Source organism: Chelonoidis abingdonii, chromosome 8 (genome assembly GCF_003597395.2).
Source record: "Chelonoidis abingdonii isolate Lonesome George chromosome 8, CheloAbing_2.0, whole genome shotgun sequence".
Taxonomy (NCBI): domain Eukaryota; kingdom Metazoa; phylum Chordata; order Testudines; family Testudinidae; genus Chelonoidis; species Chelonoidis abingdonii.
Genome location: NC_133776.1, coordinates 43609223 through 43623072, shown reverse-complemented (window position 1 = coordinate 43623072; position 13850 = coordinate 43609223). Strand labels below are relative to the sequence as shown.

The following is a 13850-nucleotide window of genomic DNA, read 5'->3' as shown; positions in this document are numbered from 1 at the left end:
ACTTCTCCCACCTCCCAGGCTTGTGACGCCTAAGCTGATTGGTGCCACAAGCCTGGGAGGCAGGAGAAGTGAAGCAACCATGGTGTGCTCGGGGATGAGGCAAGGCAGGGGTGAGCTGCTTCACTTCTCCCACCTCCCAGGCTTGCGGCGCCAATCAGCTTAGGCGCCGCAAGCCTGGGAGGTGGGAGAAGTGAAGTGGCAACAGCCTGCTCGGGGTGCTCGTGCTCATGTGCAGAGCAGGGGTGAGCTGGGGTGGGGAGCTGCTGCAAGGTGGGGTGCCTCAGGGTGGAGGGGGGTAGCTGCCACGGGGCACCTCAGGGTGGGGACGCGGGGGGAGCAAGGTGGCAGTTTCGCCTAGAGCGCGAAACATCTTTGCACCGACCCTGGTACTGACATCATGAGTTCTTTTTATGTAGCCTGTTGTAAAACTAGGCAAATATCTAGATGAACTGATATACCCCGGGGAAGACCTCTGCATACCCCAGGGGTATGTGTACTCCTGGTTGAGAACCTAGAGAGGCTAATTCTGCTATCCTTACTCACAATGAGCAGTAATTTAGGCCTGTGTATACAGAATGGGGGGGGGGGTTCCCCTATTTAACTACTCTCAGTGTAGATGTTCTGCACCAGTGCAAGCCACGTTTTGCACCAAGGCAGTGTGGCTGCATTAGGGTTTTCACTAGTATAGCTACACAGACATAATTACACTAGTGCAAATATCCCTCATCGATACAAGCTTTTAGCAATTTCATGGAAATAAATCAGTTTACATAGGGAGTAATGTATTACTAAATGTTAGAGTGGCAGTTACTTTTTACAAGAGACAGACAATTGTTTTGCTGGTTAGAAAATAGTTTTTAGATTAGACTGCTTAGCCTTTTTCTGGAAGTCCCCTATCCTGCAGACTGCCAAATCAATGGGAATGGCACTCAGCACCTCACAAGATCAGGCCCTTAATTACTTTAGAGTAAACAAACGTTCTAACCTGTGTCAATGAGCTTTCGGAGTTTGTGCATTTATTCCCTCACAGGATTGAAGTAAGCAGGACATATCATTAAGCCCGGTAATACATCAGTAACTTTCAAAATGACATTTCCATTTCATTAAGGCTGTGGGCATCTGCTATTTCTCTATGTCATATGGAACATGTAAAAATAAAGCAATGAATAGACAGCAACCAATAAAGTAACTAGAGCTTTCAACTAACCATTATTTTCTCTTCAGAAATCTGCTTAAGTACAATTTGTATATACGTCCATTACAATGGCACATTCGTCTATATATACTGATTGGCTTAACTGTCTGTTTTGGGTCTTCTCTAACACCATATTTAATGGTGGTTTACAATGAGAATATTTACAGATGTATCAATACATTTACAAATTTTGGCTATGGCAGCCAAAGATAAAAACAAAAAAACAAATACTTCTTCAGGTATTTATTCCAACAATTACCCTTTCAAAATCCTGCAGAAAAGTTATCACTCTACATGGACCCTGTCAGGATCATTAGGCCCCAAATTTGACACATCTTTATTTGTATTTGTTATATTTGTTTGAAAACAAAAACCAATATCATTCTCTCTGGATAGTATTCCCTCCCTCTTCTAAACAAATTATTCAGTGCTTAAAAAATTCTAATACAAAGCCAGAAGCTCCCCACTTGTGAGCAACTCTATAACAACAGGCCAGTGTGTGTGTGTGTGGACAATGGGAAAAAAATTGAAATGAAAATCTATTTCAGTTTCAAACTTCCATAATCAACAAGGGCCATTGTAAACAGAATATAAACAGTGAGTTTTAAAAAAGTATAAAAAAAAATCTCAACAGAGCCCCTTTAAAAAGGGGATGCTGTTCGTTTAAGATTTATATAGATTGCCTTACTTGTGTCACTAATAATAATGCCTCAGATCAGCAGTTCTGTGACATTTTCATTCCATGGACCACTTTATAAAAGAACTGTCCTTTAATAGGTTCTCCCCACCACAATTCTCACCCACAATCTCCCACTGATTGATTTTCAAATGGTTGATTTGGTGAGATTCCATGGGAAAAGGCCCCCAATCCTGAAAACTGATGCATACGGGCATAGCCCCTGACTTCAGTAAGATTACTCATGTGCTTGAAGTTAAACATGGGCATAAGTGTATGCAGAACTGGGGTTCAGATGCCATACATTAACCATAAATCTGAGGGCTGCCATCTTGGCTTATTAACTATCTAAGTTTTTTTGGTTATTTATGACGTTTGTTTTCTTGTCAGTGTCATTCTTGCTTCTCATCTGGTTCTCATACACTAGCATGCTGCCACAGTGCTTGTATAGGAAACAACCCAATGGAAAGTTTAAATCCATGAAAGCATTCTTATTGTTGTACAGAACCTAGACCAAATAATTTCAAACCTGGATGCCTAAAATTAGGCTCTAGAGTCCATATTTAGACACCTAAATACAAGTAATTTGACATTCAAATTCGTTAAACATCTGCAACTCCCATTGACTAAAACAGAATCAGCAGGTGCTCTAGATGAATCAGGCCATGTTTATTTGTGTGTTTAGATATGGATTTTGAAGACTAATTTAGGCCCCCAGGTTTGACCATTTGGGCCCTACTATTTAATGCAAATCTTAATTTTGGGCCTAAACTACATGACAATGTCCTTTTAAAGTAAGGACTTTCCCCGTAACTGCTCTCTTATGATTCTGAAAAGTTTAAGATGCTTTTCATATATTAGTTTCTGAAGATCATTGTGGATGCATTTTAAGACTCAATGATAAGACAACGCATGGAATTACTTGGCAGTATTTAGCTGGTACAATTTCATGTGGAAACAGCATAATACCAAACACACTACACTGAATGCTTACGGATTATTACAGGCAAAACTCCCCAAGACACCAGGAATTAAAAAGCAGAGTTCAATAAGAGAACATCAGAAAAGATGAACCAAGCCATGCCAAGCCTTCCCCTCGTTGCTTTTTCATGTGCAGAAATAAACTAGGAAGGAAAGAAGGAAAAAGAAAACAGATGTTATCATATAGTTAATATTGAACTTCAGTCCACAGACATGAGCATATACAGTCAAAAAACAGGCAAGCACATTAGCACAGCTCTGCCTAAGGAGCATACTGTCGTGTTATTACAATAACAACTTGTATTTGGTATCCCAATGTCTGGGAATGGGCTGCTTTGGAAAGAGTGGTGGTCTGAGCTATAGAATAAATGTGCTGGGTAAATCACTGAAGGTGTGATCCTATCGTCATTCAAATCAAGGGCTCCACTCCAATCAATTTCAATCATAGCCTGATAAAGCTCTAATTACACAGCAACATTTAGCCCAGTGAAATGGATGTGACCCGTACCAGATACTGTGCTTTAAGGAACCAGAGAAGTCACTTAGGTGCCTATTCAGGACAGCACGTAAGAACACACTTAACTTTAAGCAAGTGCTTAAATCCCATGGACTTCAATGGGATTTAAGTAGATCCTTAAGTGCTGTCCTGAATAGGGATGCTGTTCTGAATCAGGGCCTAATTTCTCTGCCCCTCAATTCTCAATCTGTGAAATGGGGATAATATCTTACTTTCTCCCACCTCTATCTGATTTGTCTATTTAGACTGATATCTCTTTGGGGCTTGGACTGTCTCTCATTATGTGTATATACAGTGCCTAGCCTAGTGGGGTCCTAAAGTAAGACAAAGTATGTACATACAGAGAGACTTCTAAGCAGTACTGGAATGGAAAAAACAACAACCTGGAGTGCAAAGAAGTATTTATGAAAAAATGTATGCCCCTGAGCCTTAAAGCATTGATTCTCTCAAGTATTGCACTAAGCCTAACAATTATATAAACAACCTCAAAGCATAGCCTATGTCTACACTACAAGCTAGGGGTGTGGTTCCCATGCTTGCGTATACATACTCGGGCTAGCTCTCTGTGAGCTAGTGTGAGTATAAATACCAATGTAGTCGCCTTAGCAGAGGCATGGCTTAGGTGTATCGGGTACAAGCCCACTGAAACCAGTGGGCACATACTTGGCATGGCTAAGCCTCCATTACCTGTGCTACCATTTCCATTCTTGTAGCTTCAGAATTATGAAACCCAAAAACCATTCTAGGTCATAGTGGTGCCAGCTTTTATATAACTCATACACTACATCATGCACCTAACTCATGTTTACTGATCATTTGTAAGTATAACAGAAGCAAACATACACAGACTGAAGGTGAAGTAGGTAATCTGAGAAGAAGGTATTAGTACATACCCATAACACAACTTGCTGTTAAATCTCTTTTGGATTACTGGCACTATTGTCTGACTGAACAACCCCCCAGTTTTAATATCTAGTGCCATATTAAAGTTACATAAAAGAAACAACTTCATTCATAACAGCTGTTACTAACACAGAGTTGTATATTAGAAAGGAAAAGACTTTGTAATCCTTCCTTTCTCATACTAATGTCTCTATCTGTGTATGAAATCTGAACACAGAGTCCTGTTATTATGAGATCTCTTGCTTTGCCGCCTACACCACTGTGACCGCTGTTCATATTCTATTTCCAGATATTATATAGATATGTGGAATACAAGACACAAGATATTCCCTGTGTAACCGAGAACTCAAGGCAGCTTTGGGCCAGGTTTTAGATATCTAAAGATGCAGATACGCACCTTGTGGGATTTTTCAAAAGCACCTACATGCTTAACTGCCATTGACTGGCATCACACTAAGCACCCCTATGTACCTTAAAATTTGACCTGCTGTTCAGATTCTATAACAGTGAATTAATTTACAGGAGTGAGTCTTCTCCCACTAATGTAAATAGGGTTTGTGTCATGGATTTTAATGAGAGTAGGATTGAAGCTCTTTGAGATTGCACAAAAGTTTATCTAATCCTGATATGGTGACATTTAAACTGGGAGAAACTATGTAATATAACAGAGTGGGTGCCATTAAAACTCGGATGTTTCCAACCCATGGTCAATGAATGTTCAGTGAAATTTACAGTATATCTCCTTATAACAGCAGGACACTTGAAAGGGATATTCACAGTCAGACTATCTTCCTAAATATTTTATTTTTTTCGACATGAGGACACTGGAAATCACAGAGCTATTTGGATTGTAAAAAATGAATTACTTACTTATCATTACAATAAGAATGACTGCACATACTACCCCAAGGATGATCATCATCTATAAAGAGAGTTAAAGGAAGAAAAATGAGGTCTTTGCATTGTAAAAGGTCACTCATTGTTTGGTCTTTAGGTGGGCTGTTCACTCTGTCCCAGTGTTCTTAGTCCTTGCACAGACACCCTGTAATCAATTTTCATAGGCCCCAAATGTAGCATTTCCTAGGACCGAGAATCAGAGAGAGCATCTGTTAAGATACAGGCTAACATGTTTTCAGCTGTGTTCACTGGCTGTGTTGTAGCCTAAGTTACAACATGGCCAGCTAATATGGCTTCAGATGTATTCACCAGTATCTCAACAGGGCTTTTAATCATAGTAAAATAACTGGATTAGCCAACATAATTGAAAAGCACATACTTTGTGAGAGTCAAGATAGGCCCTAATGGAAGGAAGAGTCAACAATTGGTACTGGCCACTTCTCCTCTTCCTCTACTCCTCCTCTGGCTCCTGAAGTCTGGAGCTTTCTTCACTTTACTTTTTTTGCAGGGGGTCAGGATGGGGGTCAGGATCCAGCTCTGGGGACAGCTGGTCTTACTTGGGAAGGAGGTGAATTGCCAGCAGCACCACAGATTTCTAGGGGAGACAGAAATGAAGCCAGGCAACTGGGCTGGGGCTTGCACTGGGGAGGCATATAGATGGGTGTTTGGTATGGGTACAGGAAGAAGGAGGGCTGGGGAGGGTGGGGGTTGGAAAGGATGATATTGGAGTGGAAGAATAGGTGGTTTCAGGATGGGAAGGAAGAGGGGTCTTCCTTGTTCAAGGGAGAGGATGAGTCTGTTGAGGGATAGGGGCAAGATTTTGCTGAATTCAGTCTTTGCTTAGCCTTAATCTAGCCCTGCTGAAGAGATTCTCTTCTTCCTTTATTTCCCACGGTGGCTTGAGGAGGCCCTGGGTCCAGTGGCTTCCTCCTCCAGAAGCTTATCTCCGTGAAGGAGAAAGAGGTTCATCAATCCCCACGAGGACAGAAAGGCTCTTCCACTCCACTCCTCATGTATGCTATGCAGATACTGGCTTTGTGCATGTTTTCAAGTGTATTTTTATTGTGTTGGGGCTGAGGTTTTTGCATGTTGTATCAATTTCTTCAGTTTTCGTGTCACATGCTCTCACACTTAGATTTTTAAATTAATCAATTTTCCGCACAGAAACAATTGGGTTTGAATTATGTGAGATGAGGGTGGGGTGGGAAATTCTTGCAAAAAAAAATCTAAAAACTTTTATGAAACCCCCAACTTTTGCAAAATGTTCTAGAGAGTTTGTGAAATCCAAAAGTTGGCTGGAGTTAAGATAGTAACTACTGACACTTAACAAGAGCTTTGGAAGGCATATAACTGCTCAAACTTCAGTATAGAAGCCAACTTCTAATTATTTGGGGAAAGTCAGAAATAAACTTCCTCTTGGGAAAGCTTATTCCATAACTGCCTATTGCAGTATTCCTTGTACCTTCTTCTGAAGTTGCCAGTGCTAGACAGTTTCAGAGGCAGGATACTGGACTAGATGGATCACTGGATTGATTCTGTATTGTAATTCTTATGTTCTCCCATTCTTGTCTCCAGAAATTGGCTGAAGCCTCATAATTATGATTCAAATTTCATATAGCACAAAGATCTGTGGTTCTCTGAGCCACACTGTAGGTTAAGTCTATCTCTATTCAAAGTCACTATAGCTTCCAAAGATTATCCTACTGGTTTAAAGAGTAATATATCTTACTTTTCAGCATTAAGAAAAAGGGTCATTTAAAGTCAACCTACTGTTACAAGGGCTCATTAGAACAAAGTGAAAGTAAACAATTAATATGCGGCAGATTTAACAAGAGATACCTATCCTTTTTACCTTGCAATTTTTCCACCAGTATTTTCTCTTCAATTTGGCTGCACTAGTTTCAAACTGTGAGGCACCAGCTTGTAATGCATCTGCCCGGTTGTCAAGCTCTGAAAGCTTTTGGTCTCTTTCTAGAACCTTGTCTACATTTACTCGCATGATGTCCACCACCTGAAAAGATAACCCTCAGTTAGCACACTCCATACATGGAAAGGCTGTATTCATAGAACTGACATATCATGGCGAGTGGAAAGGGTCCCTTTGCTATCAAGGTAGAAATTATGGCTTGCTGTTATATACACAATTCCTCTATATTGGGGCTACTCAAGGGAGCCCTAGACAGACAGTAAGGTGCACATAATCATGCTGAGCTCAAGTGTCCTTACAGACTATAAAATACTAAGACATTAAAATGTATGCTAGTTATTTCCATGAAGGTTTTTAGAGGAACATGCACTGGTGCTTTAACCCAGTTAGCTGCTTTGCTATTGTCACAGGAACCTGGTTGATGTACCTACCACGGAGCAGACACCAGCACATTTGCAGTATGTGCTACCTCATGGTGCTGGTTAGGAACACAAGCCTAAAACTATTGTTTTCACTGCTGATGACTTAACAATATAGTTGCCCTGTCATAACTATAGAAGTAAGCGTGACAAGAATTTCTAATAGGAGCGACCACAACCTATGAGCTCCTTCTCAGAAAAGATGATCTTCCAACTATAGTCTGAAATCCTATTTGGTATTGGAAGAGGGAAGAACATTTTGCATAGAAAAATTCTTGGCTTTGTTAATTTTATCATGGAGACCAACACAGGCCTGATGCCCAAAAGAGCATAGATTGGAAGACACACACAGAAAGTACAGGGAAAAGACACAGTAATTCAGTTATTTTATACATATTGAAATATATTTTACATCAATTGGGCATTTTTAGCCAATTAATGCTTAAAAACAGAAATCCTGATCCAACTTCATCAACGGCTTATGTAAGCACAGCCTCTGTTGAAGTCAATAAAGTTATTCCCACTTATGGCAGCAGTAAATGTGAGACTAGCTTGCAATTCTTTATAAATTATTAATACTGCAGACTATGTCAGTTGTACTTAATCTAATTCAATCTGTTCAAAAGAATAATAATTAGCAGTAAAAAACGTAGAGTCAAACACACACTTTGGACACAGTGAAAACCTACATGCTGGATTAGTTATAAGATGCATCTTGTATTTATGTACAAGAGAAAACAAAAGATAGTGGGTCCAGTCCTGCTCCCATTGAAGTCAAAAGCAAAACTCCCATTATCTTCCAGTGGGGGCAGAATTAGGCTCTAAGTGTGAAATCCTGGCCTTGCTGAAGTCAGTGTGAGATTTCACGTTTACTCACAAGTGAAGATTTGTTCCTGTTCTTGTGAAATGAAATGGAACCTTCCCGGAGGGACCAATGGATGCACCCCACCCATGTACCTATCCACTCCATCGATACTGACTTGGACTCCTTATACATTCCATGGGTGGCGAACCCAAGCCCACTTATTCACTGACACCTTAAAAACCCTTGCACCCCAGTTATGTGATATGTATGTATCCTTTCATCTTTGCAAACGGTATCTGTAACCCCCCATAACCCAAGCCTGACCCCAGATGTACAGTTCCTTCCCTCTCAACCTGTGTATATTTCATTTCAAACATTTCCTTTAATAAAATTTTTAAAACTGTAGCTTCTCTGCTTGATTTCCATAGTGCAAGTGTTTGGTGCCACCTAAAGGATGCTTTGCCACAAGACACACTGAAACAAAAACATTTCCTAGGAAAAGACTTGCAGTAAGTGGGCAAGATAAAAGTAAAGCATGATGACTCAGATCCTCAGATGTGAAAATCAACACAGTTTCATTAAGTTCAAGGGCTCTGGCTTGATACATATATCCTATTCCTGAAAATCCCAACAAAGTTTTGCCTCCTTGATTCTAGTCAGCCTGTGATTTAACCATTGGCTGAGTTCCCCTCCCCTCCCAAAAGTGAGTTCTGCCTGCTCCCTTATATGTCTCCTCTGGACAATAGACCTACAACAACTTCTATCTCTTAAGTCTAAACTAACCATGGAAGTGAACCTGGACATTTCAAGTGCACCCTGGGATTGATGGTCACCTGCTGTCCACTTACCAGACTCATCAGGGAGTGACTTCCCTGACAATTGGCCTGATTCTGCCTCTCCATTCAAACTTCTCATCACTATGGCCAGGTCTACACGAAGCGCGAAAATCGATTTTAGATACGCAATTTCAGCTACGAGAATAGCGTAGCTGAAATCGATTATCTGAAATTGATGTACTCACCCATCTTCACCGCACGGGATCGATGTGCGTGGCACGCCATGTCGATTCCGGAACTCCGTTGGTTTTGGTGGAGTTCCGGAATCGATGTAAGCGTGCTCAGGGATCGATATATCGCGTCTAGATGAGACGCGATATATCGATCCCCGAGCAATCGATTGTAACGTGCCGATACGGCGCGCCGTATAGACGTGGCCTATGAAGCTGACTCCAGTAGGCCTGAGTTAAACATATCAGAACTAAAGTGTGCCTCAGGCCACAAAGTTCAGAACCAGGTCTTCAGAATTTCAGAGGGTTCTAGGCTTTTGGTTTGGCTAGTCTATTATTGTAACCTATTTCCATTCTCCTGCTTGAAGAACTCCATTAGTGCATTTGAAGTAGCTCCTTTTAAGCAATAAAATAATCACATTTCACCTCCCAAGGAGGGCCATTTGCTTTGATGCTGAGCCACGTAAATGCTCACAGCACCCTCATGATGCAGTCTACGTGGGTAGAGAAGTTTATTTTATGGTTCTGACCAGAGGTAGGGTCCCACCAGAGGCTGAGACACAGTGGACTTGATTCGCTTCTCATTTTCCACAGTGAGAATGAGAAGTCACTCCATTAAGGTCAATGCAATTACATTGTTGTAAAACCAACGGGAGAAAAGAATTGGGCCTAAACTTTTCTGTAGTTGGATGCTATTCTGATCTGCCTCAAATATCAGCAGAAGAGCATCCAGGACATGAAGTTGAAGAAGGTTCTAAATGAGGCAAACTCTGTCTAAAATATAACATTAATTGTATGAATAATGAGCTCAGGTTGGATGATTTCTGTAAATGTCTTTCCTATACTTGCAAGGTGCATTTGGGGACAATCCCAACACTAGCTGAATTGATATTACTGCTGTTTGTACGTCTGAATTGGCATTAAGGATCCACAGAGAGCAAGAGAGAGTTATATACAACCAGTTGTTCCTAACTACATGATGTTCAGTTAGGTAACGGACCATTGCCTAGGAAGTCTTCAGCGTACTGTACTTAGTACACACATCTAAAGTCTGCACTACATAACTGGCCATACGGCAAGTCAGCAGCTCATCCATGATTAAACCCCAAGATTAGCAATCAAACCCCAAGATTAGCTGGATGGGTTGCACCCAGGATTAGCTTCAATAGTTCAGTGAATATGGTGGTAAATGATTGCTGGCATGATGAATGTGACTGAGTGGGAATTTTCTTTAATATTTGTATGAATCATGGGGAAAGGTTATTTACTCTTGGGCAGGCTATGACAAAGGTGTCAATGGCGCCTAGGTGAGTTTGGCCCATGTCATTGGGGAATCCATGAAGACAATAGCAAAGTCAAACCTTGGGATATTTGCTACCTAGCAACTAATGACCATGGTTCACTCCCCTTCCCTGTAGGAATCCAGCTGTGTTTGATCAACTGGCAAACAAAGGACTGAGGAGGGGCCAGGTATGACTGGTCTGGGAATTTGAACAAGAGGGTACACACTCAGAGCAAGAGCCATCAGGGACACACTACTTTAACAGCATGGTCCACTCTGATTAGCCCAGAGCCACTTTCTTTTCTCTATTCTAACCAAGGACTTTCTATGCTAGGTTCCTGCTGACCAATAAACCTTTCTGTTTTGACAACACCGCATGAAGGTCACTGAAGATGCTGTCGAAGATGTGCTGCTCCCTAAGATTTACCAATCTCTCTTAGAGATCCGCCTCAGTGGGACTCATTGAAAGGAGTTAATGGTGGGAAGCAGGACTGCGGAAGGCCCAGAAGTCAAGGCTATGGAGGCAGTGAAGCCATATGACTTACCCTCAAGGAAGAGTGAGACCCTTAGGTAGTCTGGCTCACTGAAGGGATCCTCCCAGAAGCTGTTCCAAAGCAGGGCTCATAGCCCTGATCCTGTGGATCCGTGACAAGGAGTAAGACTCTTAAGGGAAATTATCACCCCAGTGAAGAGGGAATCCTTGCTGGAACTAGGTCTCACACTGAACAATCATTCAAAAAGTAGCTGCGGACTTCTTGGAGCTGTTGCTCTGTGGACATGCTCAACTGTTGTCTTTGCCTGAATTTAGTTTTCAATAGTAATCAAATAAATTAAATAAAGCCCTTATTGCTAACTACAGCCCTGACCCTGGAAACTAACCCAGGCTTTCAGACACAGGCTCCTTCCCACAAGGAATAGTTTGCAGGGGCAAGGCCTATGTCTTCGTAATCCCAGAAAAGGTTTATATTTATATTGGCTATTTACAAACAATGGCAGAGGTAACCTCTAAGTCAATTTGTTTTGTGAGCAGAAGTATTAGGGGTATAAAGATTATTAATGAGCTCTTCTGCAATCTTCCTATTAAAAACCTTATCTCATGTCAATCTCATTCCATAGATGCCTCCCCCCCCTCCACTGCAGTTGAGTAAAGGCAACAGGATCTTTAGCTGGGCAAACAGTCATTTAATCATCTTAAAAATTAAAATCTCATCAGTGCCCCAGCTGTGTGCAGCTCACCTCATCGACCTGAGCTTGTGTCTGCTGCAATCTTCTGTTACTGGTCACATTGGGTGGGGGAGGAGGCCCTCCTGCCCCAGGAATTGTGGAACCTCCGGCACCTTGGGTGGGAGCTGGGACTGACCTAAACCAGAAGCACAGAAAATCATTGAGCATGCCTTGAATTTCATTCGTCTGCACCTTCACTTTGCTACCAGTCCAAGGCGTGTACATGCACTGATAAAGAGCAGAGTTTTCTAGCCTTCCATCAATTGTCAGTTACTGCAGGTGGCCAAAATTAGGCACTTAACTCTGTACTTAGACACTAGCTGCCTGACTTTGGGGAACCAAGTTTGAAAATTGGGGCCTTCTGATTTCCGACCAATTTTCCCCTCGTTTTCCCCATTAAACAGTTCAGATTCAGGCAAATCTACTGGAGTCAACAGGAATCCTGTGTGCCTTGGATAGGGCCCTTCGATTAGCTATCAATCATCTTTCTTCCCCGGCTGAGCAGTGGAAGTCAGGGAGGAGGAAGTGCTGCTCAGAATGTCCATGGAACAATGCATAACAGGCATCTAACCAAGCAGTTCAGTTAGCTTCTGTGCAATTCATTTCCATGTTTTCACTAGCCATGCTGTGCCCTGCTTGCAATGCAAGATACAGTCTAACAAAGCCCCTCTCAGGGGTTAGGCAGATACACGAAAGCTTTAGAAAACTTTCCCTTGGCAGCTAGGGTAAATCCATTCATTCGTCAACTGCAGAACTAGGCATCAAACAGCAACCACAGCGAGCATGTGTAGGTGGGGCCTAACTTTGTTACAGTGGCTTAAAAATAAAAAAAAAAGACTTGAGGCTTGGTCTCTAAACCACTTTGCACTGGTGGCACAACCAGGAGAACTGAAAAAGTAGGTTCAACTCTTTATAAAATGGCTGGGTTTGCAGTACAAAGAGCAAAACGTGGGTGTGCCTAGTTCTATAAATCTGGCCCCAGGGTTCATAAATCCTCAGTTCAAGTGATCTGATTGCAACCAATGCGCTGGGGAGGGCAGTGACTCAGATTCTTATAAGCATTAGCTGTGTATAAAGTGAGAGAAAATACATGGCATGCTAAGCCTTCTTTGGCTGTTTTGATTCTCTTTCGTCCCATTCTCTTCCGTTTTCTAATAATGATTTAGAATAGTTCCTCCCTTCCTCCTCTCTTGTTCTGTGTTACCTTATCTTAATTTCTCATCTTCCCCATTCCTGACTCGCTTCTGCCTCTTTACCAACCACCCATGATCCCATTCTCCGTGCACATCCTCATCTGTCATTAGCCACTCCCCATCCTGCATCACCCACTTCAAATGCTCCCCACCAGCAACCCTTACCTGCATTGTTCACTCTCTGCTCATCATTCTCATTCTGACTCCCCCACCATCCAGTTCTCTTCCACTGTTATACTTTGCTTCACTACCAGCCCCTTCTGGGGCCTTAAGCTAGCTGAGCAATGTCAAGCCGTAGACCTACATTTCTCCTTTTCTCTCAGGCTGGGAGGATTTTGCCCTGCAGCTAGGCCTACTGACTTAGGTTACAGCCCAGCTTAGCAGTATGGCCAATCACCAGCAGATGGAGCTTTGGGGGCAGGGAGCAGTTTCAGAGCTCCTCCTCCAGCCACTGATCTAAATTAGTTGATAGAGTGAGCAGGAAGAGAGCTGATGTGGTCACTCAGCATGGCTCCTCCCCTCGTCTTTGAGCCGCTGAGGGGAGATAAGGTTGAGAACCTGCCCCCTCTACTCAGTGTTGTGAATGTAAAACCACCCTGGTGAATCAGAGCAAAGCTGAGAGTGAGCTAAGCAAGGAGATGCATCAAGAAAGAGGACAAATAACAGGAGAGGAAGAAAGAGCTGGGAGGAAATTTAGGCTGAGGATTGTTTATGGCAAGGGGGAGGATCTCTGAGGAACACTGCAGTACTTAACCAACCCAGCCTGGGCAGTATCAAACACCAACTGCCACTACAGAGCAACAGACCTGGCTAAAATCCTTTGCC

The 13850-nt window shown here is 42.2% G+C and overlaps 1 protein-coding gene across 1 annotated transcript in view; it reads right to left on the bottom strand.

Moving 5' to 3' along the window:
* Positions 1-326: 326 nt before the first annotated feature.
* Positions 327-13850, bottom strand: part of LOC116819460 (vesicle-associated membrane protein 1-like) — an 86672-nt gene continuing 73148 nt past the window's right edge. Inside the window, exons 2-5 of the mRNA XM_032771193.2 lie at positions 11845-11968; positions 7022-7180; positions 5143-5194; positions 327-2995 (exon numbers count right to left, since the gene is read on the bottom strand). Coding sequence (XP_032627084.1) covers positions 2979-2995; positions 5143-5194; positions 7022-7180; positions 11845-11968 — 352 coding nt within the window. The 3' untranslated portion in view covers positions 327-2978. The remainder of the gene's footprint in view (positions 2996-5142; positions 5195-7021; positions 7181-11844; positions 11969-13850) is intronic.